A 20,862-nucleotide genomic window follows, 5' to 3' on the forward strand; every position below is an offset into this window, starting at 1 on the left:
TATGCTAATGAAGTGTGGGGGGGCTGGAGTTGGTTGCCAAGGGAACCAATCAGAGGGTTGGAACCTTCAGCCCCCACCTCGGACTTGGAATGGCCAACGACCATTAATTTCATCAATTGATACTATGTAACAGAACCCCCCTATAAATCTTAAACAATGAAGTTCAGAGAAATTCTGGACTGGTGAACACATAAGGGTGCGGGGAAAATGAGGCACCTGTGAAAGCATGGAAGTTCTGAACAGCTGCCCCCATTCCTGCCCAGGCATGTCTTCCATTTGGCTGTTCCTGAGTTGTATCCTTTATAATCAACTGGTAACATTAAGTAAGTTTCTTGCACATGTGAGTCCACTCTACTGTAGCTGTAAGTTCTACAAGCTGTTCTAGCAAATTACTGAACATGAGGAGGGTGTCATGGGAACTTGAGATTTATAGCTGGCTGGTCAGAAGTGCCAGAGGCCCAGACTTGGGACTGTCTGAAGTCGGGGCAGTCCTGGGACTCTGAGACCTTAATGTCTGGTGTTTGGCACTAAAATGTCAGAATCGCCTGTTGTGAGGGACACCCCCGGCCCCTTCAGTGTTAGAAGCTTTGTGAGTAAAAACCAGTTCACAATAGCCTGGAACACCATTTGGTGTGTGAGGATTTGGGTCCATCATGATGAATATCTGTGCTTAAGTGCTTTTATGGCTCCAAGGTGTCCTCAGGGATTACTAAATAAGATAGGGTTGTCTACCACTTTGTGGCCTCAGCTTACTACTTTAAAAAAAAAAAAAAAAAGAATAAAACATTAATTCTGTGAGCTCCTCCCTCTGTTCTATATGACTCTAAGTATATCTGCTTTTAGAAGCGTTTCCCCCAACTTTCTCTTAGACTGTCCACTGTAACCTCTTGCTGGTCTGTAGTTGGGATCAAGCCGATGCCCCAAATCACCAAAAATCCTAGATGGGATGTAATTCCAAGTCTCCAGACTCTGGCCTCAAAGTGGCTCCATGCCCGGCACACCCAAATAGCTTTATGTCTGTTGAGTACTGCATTTTTTTACTTTGTTATTTTATCTTATTTACTTTTTATTTACACTCAAAGTGCAGTAATGAAACTTACTAACAAGAAAGTTTTAGGAGCAAAGAAAATACCAGCGAAGATATAAACTGTCAGAGGACTAGGAACTGGGCACTTCTATACATGTTATGAGGTCACGTCTAAGGCACACTCATCTATGGAATGATGGTCAAAGCTCTCCTCAAATAAAGTACTGAATGTTATTATTCCTATTTTATCCTATATCCCAGAATTTCTTTCATTCATTTCTCAGCTCTGGATACCAGAAGACGTCAGTGAAAGTGATCTGAAATGAGTCACAACTGCTTTTCTCCAGGAACTGAATCTGCCCTCCATCCTGCAGCCTGACCTGATTTTCTCCATCAGCTGCGGTCCTGCTCCGGGACTCTTGCTGCTTCCACAATGGATACTGATTAGAGTCTCAAGTCTAAGGGCTAGCTGTCAAGCTAACAGCTTGGTCTGCACGTACTCTGCTAAACTAATCCTCCACTCTGCCTTCTTCTCCTTCCGTCCTAGGCCATACCACACACACCATCCCCAGAACAGCACCAGCCCAGGCTGCCCTGAGACCTTCAAGTTGTTCCCTCTGCCTCCCTCTCCTCCACACCTGCCACTCAAAGCCTTCCAAAACCTCCAATCCCATCCCCTCCAAGAGGTGCTCCAGAGGCTCTTCTAGTTTCCTAGACCTGCTCCCTCCCTCCCTGCTCCCCGCCCCACCTAATTTTTTGTGTTAACATTCCATAGTGGGAGCTGTTTAGGAATGCACTCATTTCCCCTGCCAGACCTGGATGCCCTGGAGGGCGCTCTGCTTTCCCCATACCCCTCAGCACTGGAGCTTGTGCACAGAGACCATGTCAGCCCTCTATTCCCCCAAACTCCCCACTCTGCCCCCTTGAAACTCAAGATCTTTGCATACTCACGGTTTCCACAGTTGAGACCACCAAGCCCAAATGGGCAACTGCAAGTCAACAAAGAAAAAGAATGAGAATTAGTTTCAAAAATAAAAAGAAATAACTGCAGCAATCTACCCAAGTAACTTCGAGATCTGGTTTGTAACAAATTTATCAGAAAAAATGGTCATGGAGCCTACCTCATACAGGTTTCATTTTCAAGCCTATATCCATCTTCACATGCTGCAAGAGAAAAAGGAAAATCCATGAATATGTCCCTTGACCTCCCTTGACCCAAACTGGCAGTTATTAGACACCGGCCACCTTAAAGTACACAAGAATATTCTAGAACCAGAAGCCTACAAATAGCTTTAGAATTATCTATAACCTGCCAGCTCAACTCTTAAAATTTTTTTTGACAGATTTTATTTATTTACGAGAGAAAGAACACAAGCAGGGGGAGGGGCTGAGAGAGAGGGAGAAGCAGAGTCCCTGCTGAGCAGGGAGCCCAATGTGAGATGTGGTGCAGAACTTGATCCTAGGACCCCCGGGATCAGGACCTGAGCTTAACTGACTGAGCCACCCAGGTGCCCAGCTCAACTCTTAATTTTATCACAAAATTTTCTTAACCTGTTGGTGGCTATTGGAGATATATATATATATATATATATATATATATATATAAAATCATGATAGAAATAGTAATATCTACCCTATAGTTCCTCCAACAAATATAATTCTTTTTGGAAGTTCTCTGGGGCCCCTGTGTAACAGCCTTCCATATACACAAATGCTTTATCTTCTTTAATGTGGGTCAAACCTTTAACCTGCTGTTGGCCTCATCAGCCCCTTCCAAGAGGAAGTGTGGGAGCTGTGAAATCCTCTGGGACATGGTCCCGGTGGGTGCCTCAGTTTCCACGGGTGAATGCTCACTCTGTCTACAGCCTGTGCAGGGGATTCTGGATGTATCTGGGGGAGTGCTAATCAGCACAGCACCTAAGAGGAGAACTTGGAACCCTCTTCTTGGTGCTGCTGACGGACTGGAGGGCTGTGGCCCAGCCATTGCTGGGAGTCAGCAGTTCCCCAATTTATCCGATCACGGAACACTTGCAACACTATAATAAGCTGACAGAACAGCATGAGCTATAATGTGTGCTTGGATGAAAGCAGACAATAAAAAATGGCCTCATTGTCCAATTCATCGCTGCAGGAAGTGAGAGAAATTTGATTCATGAATAATGTACGATGTACACTGCATTGAAGATCACAGATAAGAAAAGGTCCACGGCATAGAGCAGCGATCCCCTGACAGACAGCGCACATGCTAACGGTGGGATGTGAGTGCCAGCAGCAGGCGTGGTTGGGGGCGAGGGGTGCACACCCTGTGGGCTGGGACAGGCACCCTCCCATCCAACGTGCCACAGCCTCCCCTGTGGATTAGCACGTGATGACATTAAGTGCTGTGGATGTGCTCAGTGCTGTTCGTTCTTCCACGTTGAATGCTGGACACTGTCTGTTTCCACCATCTCTTCTGTTGTCACAGATCGCCAGCATATCACTAGAGTGGACTGGAACAATTCAGAAAGCACTGCTCTCCACGGCCTACAATTCCCTTCCGGCAGGTCTCTCCAGCTGGAAACCTGGCCCGCCCTGTTCTCACTCCACAGAAGCACTTGCCCTGGGCTGCAGCAGTCTCCTGCACCAAGCAACCATCCTGGGAAAGCTCCTGGGACCTGGGGCAGGTTACCACGGACCACGCCACCCGCCACATACCATTCAGTAAGCACTCAGTGAGGACACCCCAGAGAAATTTCTCTTGAGCCTTGAGTCCTAAAAAGATGGGGATGCTTCTGAACAACTGTACTTTATTTTATGGTCCCTGTAAGACCATATTTCTTTCTTTGCCCTGGTATCCAGGAAGTTCAGAAGGGGACTGAGGGGCCTACCTTTAGCAAACAGGCAGGACCTGATAGCCTGCCTTTCTGTATTTTTTTGCAACCAAGTAGGGCAAACTCATATCCCATGCAGGCAAGGAGGAACGAGGTCCCCTCCCACATCTTCGACATGCTTGAGTCCGCTGCTGGCCGTCCTCAGGTGGGGCTCCTCTGAGGAAACAGCTGAGCACTCCTGCTTCCTGGGTGTGGGGAGCATCATGCCCAGGCTGTCCTCATGCTCCAGGGGTTTGTGGGAGCTGGGGAGCCAGCCCTGGGTGTCCCACACCTCCATCTGCAGGCAGCTTCCCAGGCACTGCTGGCATCCCTGTGACTCACCACCGTCCGTCTCGGCACTGAGGGCCAGGCTGATGTCACACCGGTCTGTTCTATTCTGAACACTTCTTCCTGGAAATGTTTTTACATCAGATCGACCCACCCTGCCCTCATCTGCCCAGTGGGAGCTATCCCACCCTGGGGCAGTCATCCTGCCAGACGGAATGTCCATCTGGTATCCCGCCCATGAGCTGACGGGCTGGGCTGTTTTCACTGGGCCTCAGAAGGGGCCTCAATTCCTGGCGTCATGATATTTCTTTACTTCTAATGGGCTTGTTTGGTCGCTCATCAAAGATAGCGGGCCACCACAGGCCTGGCACTGTCCTCAGGCTTCTTAGAGGAAAAGCTCACCAGAGAGCTCCAGGGAATGTTAGGCCCCAGCTCCTCTTCTTTACATGCAGGCAGGACTGTGACCCGAGGGGCACTGAAGACAAGATGAGTGTAGTAACAGCTAGTGCTTGTGTCCAGACTGGGGTTGGCCTACGGACACGGGACACAAGCCAGTGGAGGTCTTCTGGCCTTTTCAATACAATTAAGTGGTGGAGTCTTCAAGATTCTTTTTGTTCCCAACTTGCACTGTTGTCCTCCCATATTTGCTGTCCTGGCATCCATGTGTGAATTTGACAGGTAAAGCCCACAAAGTGCTAAGCATGTTCTAGACACAGGCTGGCTTTCAAGGCATTTGGAGCCTGGGGAGAGAAAAAGGCCTGCATGGTGGAAGGAAGTTAAGACCTCAGTGGGAAGGGCACCCACTTTAATTTTATAGGATGCTTTGCAATTCCGGTAAAGCCACTGCGAAGCTCTTTTATGTGACACTAAGGAGTGCATATATGTGTACAACAGAGAACAATACAGGCTCACTGACCAACAGCTTTAGAAAACATACCCACATACCTCTATCTCCCATTGAGACTGAGGACTGACCTCAGAGCTGAAGTGTCCAAAAGGAGACTTGTTTCAAGTTCCCTTGCACTCCAGTACTGATGGCCAGAAGATGTCACTGCCACCCATCAGAACCCAGCCAACAGGGCTATGGTCTGAGGAGCAGCTGCCAAGACCTAATGGCCACGGACAAAAGTCTAACTAACAAGGATACTGCAGAAACAAGGCTTCGTAGGGCCTTGGCAACAAGCCCGAGAGCCAATTAAGGTATCCTCACGCTGCACCGTGGGTCCTTACTTGATCAATGTAAGGTTACTGGAGACTGTGTCACTGCATTTGGAAAGTCTTGCACAGTCCTGCTGTCACTACCGCTAGTCTGCAAGCAGGACATGTAACAAATCGCTGAAAATGGGCACGTGGCTGGGGCCACCAGAGCAGGGGGCAGGGCTATTCTCAAGGCTGTCAGAGACTCCCAGAGACTCAGTGTCCAGGGGCCACCACTCCCATGGGCCCCACTTCTACCTACCCTGCCTTCCCTCCTGCCAGCTCCCCAGCACCCCAGCACATGGATTTAGCAGAGGTCACCTTCCGACATGAAGCGGGGCTCAATGCCTTGGCCTCCAAGAACAAGGAATACTTTGCATTAAACCAGGGAAGATGGAACTAGGAAGCGTCATCTTCTTTGCGTCAAAGGTGCCAATCAACGCTGTGGGGTCACCGTGCCTCAGGGCTGCTGGCCAGTGCACGGGCCAGCCTCCCCTCCAGAGCCCAGCGCGGGGCCAGCGAGTGGAGCAGAGGGTGTGCACTTTCAAAGCCACTGTGTATGTACCTGAGTCAGAAGGTCTGAAGCTCAGGACGACCGCACCACCCTGAGATATATTTTTATCTGCTCCTGATAGCCAGTCCTCTCCTGTGAGGTCCTCATAGAAAGAGGTGGCGTGTCGCCTTTCCCTAGTATGTGACTTTCATTCAGGGTCCAGTACATCTGTCACCAGCAGGTGCTGGCCGAGCAGGAAGCCTGTGCTGTAGACATGCCAATGTGAGGCAAGGCTGCCAGCTACACGAGAGCCTTGGTATTGCTCGTTTTTCCTGGGATTACACATTCCAGCAGTCTTTTCTATAAGGCAGGGACGCAGCGCACTGGACTTGAATGAATTTTACTTGGCAGCAGCCTTCCGGCCATCCTTTCAGAGCACCCTTTATTCCAAACTGAATGAATTTAAGTCTCACCTAAAAGGTTAGGAGAATTAGGTTTCTGGCCTCATACCTTTCATGAATACTTTAAACCTGGAACTCACTAATTCATCCGAGTCCTGGATGAAAAACAAGGCCCAATATTGATGGTTTACAAAACACCTCCTTAGACACGACCTTCCTCAATTCCTAGAATGTCCAAGGGAGCACCACTATACCCATTTCACAGAAGAGGAAACTGAGGCTCAGTGCAGCAAAGTGTCTGGCCCAGGAAGAAATGTGGTCCATGAGGTAGAGCCGAGCTCCCGACACTCCTGAGCTCTGGCAGGACTTTGTCCCTGAGGCCATAGCTGCCTCGCAAAGGGACAGGCCTGACTCTGGGCTTGGGTCTCCATTTTCAAAGATTAGCAGACAATAAATCAATCTTTGGGAACTAAAACAATAATTTTCCTAACTTCCCCTAATCGCGGGTGGGGGGTATGGGGGGAGGGGCCGAGGAGTGGTGGGGAAGAGGCACTGCCATCAGCATTCCCATTCTGTCTTCTTTTCCTCTGAGGGTGACTGGCCAGAGCAGTGCGCACCCGTCAGAGATAATGCTATTGTTCTACAGAGATAACATGTCCAATCCCGCTGTGGGCAATAGGACAAAAACAAGTGACCCCCAGTTTGGAACAGTCACACCTCAAGCAGAGAGTTTGGGGCAGAGGAAAGCATCTTCCCTGTGCTGGGACGGGCTGCAGAAGCCCGAGAACTTGCTGATACCTCGGCAGGAGTGGTCCATCTTGTTGAACTGGAAGTAGCCCGACTTGCACTGGCACAGGGCGACGCCATCCAGGTCAGTGCAGATGGAAGTCTCCTTATCACATTCTGGAGTCTTCCGCTTGCACAAGCTACCCGCTAGAAATGGAAAAACAAGACGGTGACACAAAACAAAACCTCCACTTCAAACCCGAAGATGCATGAACTTTCTATTTAAAGAGGCTCGGAGCACAGTTTCTTGAAAAGCCCACCTGGTGCAAGTCTCCTTTTGGAGGCCCCCTTGGAGCCCCTTCTGCCATTCCTTCCCCAAGCAGGCCGTGGGACAGAAGAAATCCCGATCCCAGCAGCCACAGCAGCCATGGCCTACCCCGGGGGGCCAGCACAAAGCCGGGAACCATCGCCATGCCCCACTGAGGAAGCAGGGAAGTGCAGACCTGTCTCCAGCAGAGGGTGTGTCTGGGGCTGCTCTGGGTCCCTGAGGCCTCAAGGGAGGCCGTGCACTCACAAGGCAAGGCAGCCTGCTGCCCACACATGGATCCCAAGGGCCGGCGGGGCGGGTCTTCCGCTGTCCCAGCATGGTGTTCTTTCACTACGTTTCCTGGCTGCCTCCCGCTATGCTGGAGGTTTCCTGGGGGCTTTTCCATCTCAGGGGCTCCATCACTGTGCCCAGGGATGGTCAGACACAGCGCTCAGCACATGCACGCCCAAGGGGCTGTTGGGCCACGGTCCCTAGGCCGTCACCACGGGTCGGGGGCGGGGGCAGGAGTGGGCAGAGGAGTGTCTCTTTCAGGCTTCTCAGTGAGCCTGGTGAGGTTTTCCATTTTTCTAATTTTTCTCTCTTAAATACAACCTTTTCACAATAACCAAAGGAAACTTTCTACACAGAGATCAACTTGGCTTGTCCAGCTCTGGGCAAGTGGCTGTGCCCATGTCGTGGGTGACAAGGAAATATTTCCTTATCCAAAAGCATTCATTGCTGGGCATGTGGCCCTCCCTAAGGCTGTATACAGCAGACCCTCCTTGAGGCTGCATACGGTAGACCCTCTCTGTACACACGAGACCTAAAGAGGGTATGTTTACTATCTGAGACAGGTCCGACAAAATGACACATGTAAATGGGGTACACAGTAGAACAAAACTAGGCAACTAACTGGAGAACAAGCAGTAACATCTTCATAGCTGGGGAAAGGGGAGAGCGACGCTGAGATTTGCTCTTGCTGTTGGGAGGTTAAGAACAAGTTTGCAACCCAGAGATGTCACCAAAGGGCAATGTGTATATATGGTGCCAGGAGGCATGGTCTCCGCTCTCCCATCTTAAGGAAGACATCAATGTATTAAAGAACCAGGAATCGGCTCTTATCATGGCACAGCTGCCCCCACCATGGGTGATGAGAACGGACACCCACACGGGGTCCCCGCATCCGCCTTCTGTTCTGAGTCCCAAGGGCTGGGGACCTGCTGGATGGCCTGGTCACAGGGAGGTAAGTTTAGGACACAGCTTTGGTTTTCAACATTGCATTTCCTGTCCTTATCATTGGAAGCTGGCGTGCTAAAGCAGAAATCCATTTGCGCGTGTGATAGAATTTCCTTTGTTTATTGTGAAAAGGTTGTATTTAAGAGAAAAATTAGAAAAATGGAAAACCTCACCAGGCTCACTGCGAAGTTGGCACTACAGAGGTTCCAACCCCCCACCGTCCCTCCTCTAAACTTTTGAAGGCTTTGCCAATCCTCAAGCCTTAATATAAAGAAATACTTCTGGGGCAAAAGGCAGGCGCTGGCCTTGTCCAGGAGCCAGTCTGAGTTGCCTGGCCTGATTAGATATTTTCTGGAAGCCAATGTCACATTTTCCTTCCATCCTGCCCATGAATCCAGCCTGCTGGCAAATACCAATCACCTGCTAAAGCATCCCTTCCCTGCGCAGAAGCAAAGAAAGTTGGCCTTGCCCCTGCAAGAGAGGAACTGCCAACCTAAAAATCCTTAAAGAACATTCGGTCATAAATCCATCAAATGCAACCATGTACAATCCCATTTTCATTTTAAGCCTGACAATGTGTTTGTTCTCCATCCACAATTCCCATGGTCGTTCCTGGGCATAACATCCGCAGGACAGACAATGAGAACTTATGTAAATCCAAGGCTGTGACACTCCTTGGGGGATTTCCAAAGACTCTCAACCTCTGGAGGCATGAGAACTGCGGTCCTCTGGAAGATAAGGAAGTGGAAAGCCCAGAGTAGCCCAGTGCGGCCCATATGTTTGAAACACCCAGATGTCAGAACATGACAGCCCCTGCTTATCCAAGCTACCTCTCTTGTACTCGAAAGGTGAGCACGACACAGAGTTGGGTACGGAGAAGAACCTGGAGAAGAACTGGGAGGAAAAACAGAGAAGTCAGCCTGTTTTTCAGCTGAGATGCATGGCTGTCTTTGTTTTCAACAACTCTGAAAGGGGAGGTACAGTATGGGGGCCAGTATAGGTCAGCGCCGGGGAGCAGATGAGAAAACTCTAGCCCTTGCTCTTTAATTTTGCTCTGAACCTAACAGTGCAATGAGAAAAAAGGAAATCTTAAAAAAACAAAACAAAGAATGGGACCTCAGCAAGGAAGCAAGGAAGACAGGAGCTTCCCCATAAGCCACATCCAAGCAGTAGAAAGAATGGAGTCAGAGAGTGGGCGTGGCTACTTCTGAGCAGGTACTTACAACTCCAAGTATGTGGCCACTTGATTTGCAAGTCATGAAATGCATTTACTAGGGACATAGAAGTAACCCACTACAATGCTGACCACATAGGATGTAGTCTCTAAGTATTCAGTGAATTGAAAGGTCCCCTTCCTACTTGCTAGGAAAAACCGGGACCTTTGAATCACTGGAAGAGAAACAAAGTAAAATCAAAGAGCTCTTGCCTCCAAGTAGAGAGCACAGTATAACTGGACGTAAACTTTTTAGTTAATTTCCCAGTGATGCTAAATAACAGCCGCTTCCGTTCCAGAAAGCTTAGCTCCTTTTCTCCCCCAAATGAATAACCAGTCTTGCAATGAGCTAGAGTTCTAGCATCTATGCTTGGGCACAAGGGTACCCCTAGTTCCCAGGCTCTGCTGTGACAGAGCCATGAGGAGAGCCCTCTGGATCAGCACTCAGAAAGCCCAGGGCCACTGGGAACATCCTGGATCTTCCAGCAGATACAGCACCAAACCTGCTCCCAGCAACTTCCGTTGGTGTCTGGACACCCGACGGGGAGGCTCCCAGACTCTGCATCCTTCGCATGTCCTGACTGGGTAGCACAGTTTGCTAACCGGAGCCCACTCTGATCGCTGACAAGACAGCAGCAGGAGTAAGCCCCCTTGGTGAGCAAGCCCTTTTAATTATAGTAAAGTTTTCCCATCCCAGAGGCAAAACTTCCTTTCTAAGACCCAAATCTGCCTTATGAAGTTCTTGTCTATAATCCCCTTTTTAATCTGCTTCATCAGACACAGATGTACTGCAGAAACTCTGACAAAACAGGTAAAGAGTAAATAAGAAAAGGGTTAGGAATGGCCCCATGAGTAGGGTCTGGTCTGTACTATTCTGGTCTTGTTTCTATGCATTGATCATTTGCAAAAACACAAGATGGGTAACACTGGCCATGGTTTTTTTTGTTTTGTTTTTTTACTTAATGGAATATCATGATGCAGATCTGAGGTATTGATAAGCATGTATATTCTGTGTGTGACTTTGTCTCCCCAGAGAAAGCTGGAACTTTTCAAGGTCAAGAAGACTGATTTCATTACAAATGCTCTTGCATCCCTTCCCACACCAATAAAGTCCAGGAGAAACAGGAGAGACAGCGTGCCAAAGACCAGGTGACTTTAAGGCTATGCATGAGTGTGCATGCGCATGTGTATCAAGGTACAGACACGTGAAGGCCTTTTGCTTGACATATAAGTAGGCTCCATGCCCAGCGTAGAGCCCAACACGGGACTTGAACTCATACACCTGAGACCAAGACCCGAGCTGAGGTCAAGAGTTGGATGTTCAACCAACTTAGCCACCCAGGTGCCCCCCGCAGAACACCCGTTTCAAACATAGACTGGCTCTGTGACCAGCATGTGGAGCCAGAGCCCCAAGTGCCCCTGTACCTAACCGTATGGGCAGTGTCCTCCAAGAGGACCATCCTCTTACCTTTAAAGATCCGCCTCTGAGATCCCAAGAGCTGGCAGACCTCAGCAGAAGATCTACAGGAGTTGACACAGTTCTGCATCCCATCGGCCAGGTCAAACAGCGTCACGTTGGAGGCCAAGGAGAAGGTGGTTTGCAGAGACACAACCACGGCATTGGACTCCCTGTTGGCAAAGTGGGTAAGTTTTTAATTATCCTAGAATGCCACGTGGGCCCCAGGGTTTTTGGAAAATGAATGCATCTCCATTCTCCTGGAAGGGAATGGGAGAGCATGGAGGTCCAGTTACCTTGGCCCTAGGTCACTCTGTGGCTTGGTCAAACAGGGCCCAGTTTTGTTGCTGTTGCCGATGTTAAAATAATCTCCCCTTTATAAAGACTGGTTCACAAGGGAGTGTAATTCTGTTACTTACCCAGAAGCATAAACTGTGGATCGGGTATAACCAGGTAATGCCGAAAAACACATATTTAACTGAAAGGAAAAATAGGTTTGTCATTAACTGTGAGTTAGATCAAAGTCTTAGACCTAGAACCAGTTTTCTATTTTCAGGATAAAACTGGCATTTTCCAGCCCTCAAGTTACCAGCAGGCAGTTTTACAGAGCAGTGGTGTCCTTTTTTTGTGCCCTTCTTAAATGCCTCCCTGCTCTTGTTCTGTTGTTCCCTGAGTACAAAGGGAGAGAGGCAGATAGTAAATCAGTGGGGAAAATCTTGGCAGGAAATGATGTTCAGAACAGCACCCTTGGATGCAAAACATTTTCAAAGGAACAGATCTCTTCTAAGACCAGGGTTTCAAAAAACTCAGAGGCAACTGTTTATTTGGACTTTGCAGAGTGAACAAGGCTCGCTGAAAAGGCTTCAGCTACCCCAGGTCTGGCAGGTCCTACACAGACCCCTCATAATCTACAGTGAGTTGACCTAGCTCAAAGATAGGTCCTCTTCAAAAAGGATCTCCACGGGAAATCACATTACGTGGGTCAAGAGCCCCTTTGTTGAGAGCAAATTAAGAGTGACTCTTCCTGTGTTTGCCTTGTACCCTCAGAGAAAGCAGAAAATCCCTCTAGGGCATAAAGTTCCATGCCTGCCTTTCTGCTCCCCCAATAGTAGGGGCTGGGGATCCTTTCTGGGCAGGAGAAAGTCATAATACCTTGACCTATGCAGACGTGCCTGTCTTCAAAGCCTGTATGTCAGGCACACCTGACTCTTATTAGATGGATTCAAACATAGGATGTTAGGAAACCTTTCCTGGCTTTGAGTGACATTGCTCTATATTCCAATGGGCAATGATTTATTCATAGTATAATGACTTAAACTTTTTTCCCAAGGAAAAAGAGAAAAGGCACATTTCAGAACAGAATGGCATCTTGGGGAAGGCCATTTAAATGGCTTCTCTAGTCACTGCTTAAATCTTCACTATTCTTGGGCATGGGGATGTCACATCACTAATAAATTATACATTAATACTGGGTGAAAATAAACAAATCAGGGAAGTCACTGAGTGCCGTGTACTGGGAGGGACTGCATCTCTGCATGGGTTTGAAGCCCCTGTACGATCCCAGAAGGAAATATTGACCTACAGCACAACCAAAAGGCAACTGTGTGGAAGTGACAAGAACCCCAGATTGGTAGGTTAGCAGACATAATATCCTGCTGTATGGTAAAGAATTTAAGCTTGCCCGAAGAGAGGTCTAGTCCTTGGCTTCCAGGAGGTCATCTCCTCCTGCCTTTGTCCACCTAGAGGCCCTGGGCTACTCCAAATATCTAACAAAATGATTTCTGTGGGGCTTTGGGTTATATGGTATCAGCCTGACCTCCAGAAGGGCTGGAGACTGAAGTCAGCCATATGAGCATTTGACTATGTCCACATATTGGCTCTTGACACCAAGGCTCAGGAGACCTTCGCTGGTTAGCAGGACTACATGATACTGTATACATCATTGCCAAGAGGAGTTAACATGGTATGCGACTCCACGGGGAAAAGAAAACTGAAAGGGCCTAATTGGAATCCTCCTTGATTCTGCCCTGTGTGTCTCCCATGGCTGATTGGGACCTGGACCTTTTCACTGTAATAAACCACAACCATGAGTTTAAGAGTGTCCGTAAGATCTGAGTCCTTACAGTGAATTATCAAATCTGAGGGTGGTCTGGGGGATCCCCAAACTTGCAAATGGTGTCAGAAGTGAGGCTGGTCTAGCGGACTATTCCTTAACGTTGCACCTGCCCTGTGTGAACTCAGGCAATGTCATTAACTTTCAGGGCTTCCTGTTCTTCTAGCTGTAAAGGGGCTGACAATACCTCTTACAGGAGTGAGGCTTCTGGCAAAGTGCCCATCGTAGAGTAGATGCTCTGTTGATACGGAAATGGAACTGGAATCTAAATTTTACACAAATAGAATCTACAGTTCTATAAAACCCTATAGGTTTTGGCTAATTTACTCTTACTCATAAAGAGCAAGTAAAATTGAAATCAGAAACTAATCAATGTCTAAAACGTATTTTAATGGCAATTTTCAATGTTCTAAACACCAAATTTTAGACTCAGGTAGCAGACAAGAGATAAAATTTACTATCTGAGCTTCATTTTCATCTCCCTTCTTTTTCATTTTTCTTTCTTTCTTTCCTTTTTTTTTTTCTTCCCCTGACAAAAAGAAGCAAAGAGGGAAAAAAGAGGAATCAAAGGCCCTCTAGATAATCTATGCAGTGAATTCTCAACCTTGGAAAATCAGGATTAACTGATACACCTTCGGCATTGCCCTGAGGAGAAAGAGCATCCTTCTCCCCAAGTTCGGAAACAGAAAGAAAGTCCCACAGCATGTCAGTTGTAGATGGGATAGTAGAATTTTCTGGATCTTTCCTCATTGCCAATAGTTCTTACTGGTGCATGGCTTCTAACCATCTGTGACTCTGAGGCTGCACATGAAAAAGAAACACCAAGGCACTGATAAAGGCTGCATGTGAAGGCACACAGAAGAAATGCTTTTCTTGGGCACCAGTAGTTCTCAGCACCTCCCTTCTATTTCTGAGAAGCTTTTAATTTTATCATCAAGTTTACCTTCCAAACATAATGGAAATGAATATCCTAAGAGATACAGCTGATCCCATGAAGTTCCCAATTCCAAATGAAATCTGTTGGAGAAAACAAAGGACTCGAAGCAAGATGCCTTTTGGAAAACTTACTGTTTTGGTGATCTCATTTTCAACTTCATGTAGGTCTGCTTTCTTCTCCATGGTGGTATTGAGAAATGTTTTCTTTAATTTGAACTCTGCCACGAAGGTTCTAACTGGAAATGAAAACATAACCCGTCAGAGCATGCAACCACGCGTGGCTATGTGTTTGTGAGTCTCTGGTGTGCCCCTCTTTATTGCACCTTGTAAGACAGTCTGGGTGCATGTCTTTCTCCTTGAGGGTAGAGAACACCTCTCCCTCTTCTAGCTCCCTTTGAAGAAGATGGGTGTCCACTGAGCTGGGCAGGAGGCTCGGACCGAGTAAACCTTTGAGTCAGAAATGCCAAGGAGCCTTCTGCACATTGTGTGGGCTGCTGTGGGGAGCCATCCTGAGACTTCTCTGATAGATCTCTGATCGGCCTACCTAACCGATGCTAAGTAAAGCATATGACAAAGAAGAAAGACCGGCTGGCTTAAATGATACAACCCCAGGAGGAGGGGAGATGTGGGGTCAGGCCTGAGAAAGCTCTCCACAGAGCACCACCCTTGTCCTCTAGGCCCATGCTGTGAAGCCCTCAGCTTCAAGGCGTGCTTTGGTTTCCTCTTCTGGTCAGCATCACCCCATCAGCCCCCACCCTCTCACTCACAGGAAATGCCCACTTTATCACTGATGAAAGACACTTCCAGAAATCAGCTCACGGATTCAGGACAACTGAGGGGCTATGGAGGAAGGTGCCAAACATCTGTGGTGCACTGGCACTCAGGAGGCTGCCAGGCCCCACTGTCACAAGCCAGGCAATGCACATGCCCCAAATTCAAGATATTGTTGAGTTCAGGCCCGAAAGAAAGCAACCTTTCTTTCAAGGTCCATTTCACGCATAAAGTAAACTTGTATTTAACATCAATTTGTGCTGATGGGGCCTGAGGGGGAATGGAACTTAAAAATGGGCAGACGACCAACAATTAGTATAGCCTGCTTTATATCTGCCTCTTATCTTCCTTTATATTAAATTCTTATCTTTCCCTCTGGACAGAGGGGAGGAAAAAGATTCAAAGCACAGGAACCCATAAGGCTGTTCCTTCACAGAAAGCTTGCCTGCGGAATTAAGAAAAAGGCCCACAAATGAGCCAGGGAACACATTTAACATCTTATACTTACTGTCTAAAGCCCTTAATCCTTATTTAACATCTTTTTGCTTGTTCTACAGTTCAGTGAAGCCAGCTGCTCAGGACTCTTGCTGAGCAGCAGGGAGCTCTTTGAAAACATTCTTGGCCAAATGAAAGCATTTCAGCGTGCTCTAATTTGCATGTTCCTCTGATGTTTATGAACAATGAAGCTAAATGACTTGAAAAGGGAAAGATGATTGTTAACACAAAAGCACCACTCTCTCGGCTCTCCTCCTGATCCGAGGTGCCTGGGGGACCCTGGGCACACAGGCTTCCAGAACCACCACCTCGCTCCTTCATCTACACTTCTCCCTGGTCCAGGCTGATACCCAGATTCCCGGGATGGAAATACACATCTTGTAAATGTTAAGTACACAGACCTCTTCTGAACCAGGACAGTGAACGTGGCCTTGCTTTCAGTGCAGCTATGAAAACGGCATCACACCACCCTCCAGCCGCCAGCCCCTGCCCAGCACAGGGACATCTTCATGCCTACTTTACCTCACCTGGCTTCAAGGGAATTTTCTACTTCATGCTCAACTGTGGATTTAGATCGGTGATAGAAATGATATTTTAAATTACTTGTTTTTTATTTCATTAAGCTTTAAATTCCAACTCCAGTAGAAGGAACATACTGTCATATGAGTTTCAGGTGTCCACTACAGCGAATGAATGATTCTGTACATTACTTGGAGCTCATCAGGACCAGGGTGCTTCTTCGTCCCCATCCCGTTTCCCTCATCCCTCTTACCCTCTCCCCTCTGGTAATCATCAGCTTGTTCTCTAGAATCAAGAGTCTGTTTCTTGGTTTGTCTCTCTCTTTTTTATATCAATGATTTTTTTTTTTTAAAGATCCATGATGATTACTTTGTATTCAGAGTACCTGGTGTTTTCATTGCTTTCAATTCTGCTCCAAGAGGTTAGGGACTAAATGTTAAATGATACCTCCCATCCGGAGAACTCTACCATTTTCCAAGCTGGCTCAGATACTTTATTTTATCTGATCTTCACAATAACCTTGAGTGGGAAGCAGAGCAGGTGGTAATCTGATTTTACAGATGAGAACATTGAGGCTGAGGGCTTCTGTGCCATCGCCAGTGGCTCTGGAGCTGGAAGCCAGGCAGTGGGGCTAATGGCAGGGGCAACTTTCACAGTGGTTCAAAACAAGATAACCCTAGCTTCTCCATTCTTTTTTTTTTTTTTTTAAAGATTTTATTTATTTATTTGACAGAGAGAGATTACAAGTAGGTAGAGAGGCAGACAGAGAGAATGTGTGAATGCAGTAAGATAATCAGCTGAGCAGAGAGCCCAATGCGGAACTCGATCCCAGGACCCTGAGATCATGACCTGAGCCGAAGGCATCGGTTTAACACACTGAGCCACCCAGGCGCCCCCTAGCTTCTCCATTCTTAAACTAAAGCCTCCAGGCCTATTTCTACCAGGGTGCAGCAAAATGGAATAGGTTACCCAAAAGCAAGTTAGCTAATAGAGAAAGAGGAGTTCTTGATTTTTAACAGATGTCTAGAGGCCTAGATTATTTTTTCCTTAATAATGCTTTGACTTGATCCTTGTATTTTACACCATTTCCAAAATTCTACCATTAATTTAGTAGGGTACCAAGTGTTTGAAATAAATTTTGAGGCCCATGACGAAGCTGCTTTCCCCCAGGGTGCCATGTCAGCGAAATGAACTTTCCAGTTCTGTAAAAATGTTCCTTGGGACCAGAACATCATGGATGCAGTCAGCCAAGCCCCCAACACCAAGTCACTTCTGGGCCCAGTACTTACTCCCTTGTCCTTGATCCTTCTAAGTAAGGTCAGATAGGCAACCCTAGCCAATCAGGCCCTGTTTCAGAACTGACCGGGCTTCTAGCCCTCTACAGACTCATCCTTACCCAAAGCCCTCTGGGGGAGAGAGCTCCACTGCCTGTGAGACCCCAGACTCCCCCAGGCCATGGTGGTTCTCCCTTAAATAAAGGACATCAAACTCATTACCTAACCATTTGGGTTTTGTCATCTGACACAACCTTCCTAAAATATCTGATGATTCCCCTCAGCCCGTGGGCAACAGGCATTCATGCAAAGGTCACAGACATTTGTTCTCTCAAAAAGATATTTACTGAGCACTTTTTGCACGTTAAGTATCACACTGTTCAACTGAAGATGATTCAAAGATGAGTCACTTTACCTGCCAGTTTCCCTATCCCGCTTAGATAACTCTATGTTCTGCACTTCTCATTTCTTCAACAAGTTAACGTGTTGAACTCAGCACTCTGAAGCAGGGTTAGACCCTATGTGCAAGGAAGCTTTTCTGATGAACACATTATTATGTGATGAGAGCTGTGGGATGGAATGCAGCCTCTCAGCGAACAGGTGCATAAACTTGGCCACTTAGCACCTTGTCAGGACCTTAGTTTTCATTTGTGTTTGCGTTTTAACCTATAAACTGGAGTATATCCAAAATCAACCAGTTTCAAGACTATCAAATTAGGAAATGAAATAGGACAGACTGTAATGGTCCAATTACAGCAGCTTTATAAAAATGTATCTGCCTATGGACAGGCCTATGAAGATCACTTTTACAAATGAATGTGTGAATGCAGTAAGATCATCAGGGTTTTATTCTCTCTTTTTTCTCCCTTAAAAATATTTTTTATTACTATGTACTTAGAAGATCCCTTTGAAATATATTTTTTCCTAACTATAGGGTGGAATGGTTAGGCAAATAGTATTGTGAGCCAATAATGGCATGTCCGTGCAGTCCTTGGGATATTTTTGGTAATATGGAAAAATGTTTAAGATATAAAGTTTGTACAAATACCACATGGTTTCAACTATATAAAAATACAGGGCACACTAAAAAAGATTGCAAATAAGGCGCTATGTCTCTGAGTGATTAAAAAATAGGTAGCAATTTTACTTCTTTCTATATTCCTTAAGTTTATGCCTTGGACAAATACCCATATTGTTTAGGGAGGAAAACAGTCAAGGTTATTTTAAAAAATACATTGTGGTGCAGGATACCTTCCAAGGTAGATTCATTCTCTTACCCAGATTGCATATTCCCTTTTCCAGCTGATAGCCAACAGGGCATTTGCAGGTGAAGGATCCCTGAGTATTGTTGCATGTGGCCAGGGGTGGGCAGGGGTTCAAGAGACACTCATTCACATCTGCAGAGGAGAGCAAACAGGGCCATACTGAATCCACGGCAGACAGCAAAATCATTATCCGGTCCAGTGAGCGTGTCCTAAGAGCCAAACGGCACTAGGCGCATTGGGGCCCAGAGATGAGAAGGATGCTACCCTTGTCCTCCAGGGGCTGCCCGTCTATTGAGGGTGGAGGCAGCTGTGTGGACAGCTGACATAAATACAAACCAGGATTTGAAAGTACAGAGAGAGAGAGGAAGATTTCGACGGGAGGGAGAATTAAGGACTGTTGCAAATAACATCTGAACTAAGACTAGAAAGACTTTAACAAGCAGATGGGTGGGTGGGGAGGCTGAGGCACCAGCAAAGTGAAGGCTGGAGGCGGGGAAGCCAAGGGATCTTTAAGGAGCTGTAGATGGTCCAGTGTCATGGAGGCTTGTCAACGTTACTGTCTGACCTTACTTTGCAGACAACACATAAGCATGCTGACTCTCCAATCGGCAGGATATTAATTAAGAAAAAAAATCCTACTCTCCTCCACTTTGAAGGGAAATAGTGTCATTGCTGATCTCAATGAGGTAGTGTGGTACAGACCGCTGGGGGTGAGTTTTCCTCTTACCCACACTGCAGTCATCCCCTTGCCAGGAGGGTGAGCACTCGCATCGGTACCCGCGGCCGGTGGGGTCTGCGACGCATTTCCCGTCGTGAAGACAAGGGTTCACGGCACAGCTGTTAACTAAAAACACATCCCGGAATAAAGCAGTTAATCACAGAGGAAATGTAAAAGCAGCTCTAGGTAAATATTTAATTCTTCCGGCTAATATTTGATTTTTGCTTATTTCTGTTGACTTACCCCAAAAGGTCACACCACTAAAATAGAACAGGTTCCTAAGAGGTGCGGAAAAGGTGCGGTGGGGACGGGACCCCGGTGCTAGTTCGTGAGTGGACACATGTGTTAGACATGTGTCTAGACCCCTGGATGCAAAAACCGGTTCAAATCGAGATGCTGCTGACATGCTTCCAGGTCGCTGGGTTGAGGACTGATGGTTATATTGTCTTTGACACTTAGACAAGTCTACCTGAATCCATACCAATTTAAAACACACATCAGGGGGAAGAAGTCCCTGACTAACCATCCTCCCTGCTCCAGGCTTCTCCCCTTTCAAAAAAAACCCAAAAATCAAAATATAACCGGGCCTTCACATATGTTGCCATCACTTGGAAAAACATCGAAGTGGGACACCCCGGTGCCCTTTTCCCATAATGTAACGATGAGCCCTCTCTGACTCATTTAGGCCTTAAAGGCACCCAGGCTTCATTGTTCCCTTGGACTCCCAGCTCCCAGAGCAGAGACCAGAACTCTGGATTCTGGTGTCAAGAACCAGCACTGTCATGCTCCAGGTACGTAATGACAGCCTACTAAAGACTTATGCCACATGCTCAGGAGAGTCGAAACCCATCGCATAACTGCATCTCTTCCAAGCAGAAGAATCACTGGTGGAAGGAGAAAAAGGAGGCTGACATCAAGAGTTGCAACACCAAAAACAAAAACCCCAAACAAACAAGCTAACCCTAAAGACGGTGTTCCTATTCCAGAAGACTGCTTTATGTATCCCTAAAATCACCGACAGGAGCACGGCCCCTCCAAAACCAAACTCTGTCCCACTGACACTGTCAGAAAAACCCTCCTGACAGCCAGCCATGATGCTGTTAATTCTGCCCTACAGTTATCATTGTAATGACTATAATCGGCTCTAAAGGAGATTTGTGAATTATGTTCCATCTGGTCCTGGAATATGTTTGGCAGGAAATGACGCTCCTCCTGGAGTCCCGAAGCATGGCTCCCAGCCTCCACGGAGAAGTCTACTTTTCATGTCCCAGAGATACTCGGGTTGCTGGCACAAAGAAGGCATCAATGCGCCGGGCACGGGGGGCTGGCAGCAGGGGTGGTGATGGCCCTTCTGCCCTTTGGCTGGCCGTGGCCGACTGGCCGGAACTAGGACACTGACTGAGCTCCCTGCTCTAGCCGCTACAAAGCATTCTCTTCTTTCCTCCTTCCTTAAGGCTGTCAGTCTCCCTGTCAACCCTGCACCAACAGCAGTGTTCCTTCCTTGGGTCTGGACAAGCCAAAGGTACAATTCTGAACATGACATTGAAGGATCTTTCACTCTAATTCCTTCCACTCTTC

The 20,862-nt window shown here is 47.2% G+C and overlaps 1 protein-coding gene across 3 annotated transcripts in view; it reads right to left on the bottom strand.

Moving 5' to 3' along the window:
• HEG1 (heart development protein with EGF like domains 1) overlaps nucleotides 1–20,862 on the bottom strand; it is an 87,498-nt gene that overhangs the window by 21,835 nt on the left and 44,801 nt on the right. For all 3 annotated transcript variants that reach the window (XM_059162934.1, XM_059162933.1, XM_059162935.1), the window contains 8 exons: nucleotides 19,294–19,410; nucleotides 18,579–18,698; nucleotides 14,375–14,478; nucleotides 11,613–11,671; nucleotides 11,206–11,366; nucleotides 7,054–7,188; nucleotides 2,149–2,191; nucleotides 1,979–2,016 (listed from right to left, as the gene is read on the bottom strand). In XM_059162934.1, coding sequence (XP_059018917.1) covers nucleotides 1,979–2,016; nucleotides 2,149–2,191; nucleotides 7,054–7,188; nucleotides 11,206–11,366; nucleotides 11,613–11,671; nucleotides 14,375–14,478; nucleotides 18,579–18,698; nucleotides 19,294–19,410 — 777 coding nt within the window. The remainder of the gene's footprint in view (nucleotides 1–1,978; nucleotides 2,017–2,148; nucleotides 2,192–7,053; nucleotides 7,189–11,205; nucleotides 11,367–11,612; nucleotides 11,672–14,374; nucleotides 14,479–18,578; nucleotides 18,699–19,293; nucleotides 19,411–20,862) is intronic.

The sequence above is a fragment of the Mustela lutreola genome, chromosome 2 (assembly GCF_030435805.1).
Source record: "Mustela lutreola isolate mMusLut2 chromosome 2, mMusLut2.pri, whole genome shotgun sequence".
Taxonomy (NCBI): domain Eukaryota; kingdom Metazoa; phylum Chordata; class Mammalia; order Carnivora; family Mustelidae; genus Mustela; species Mustela lutreola.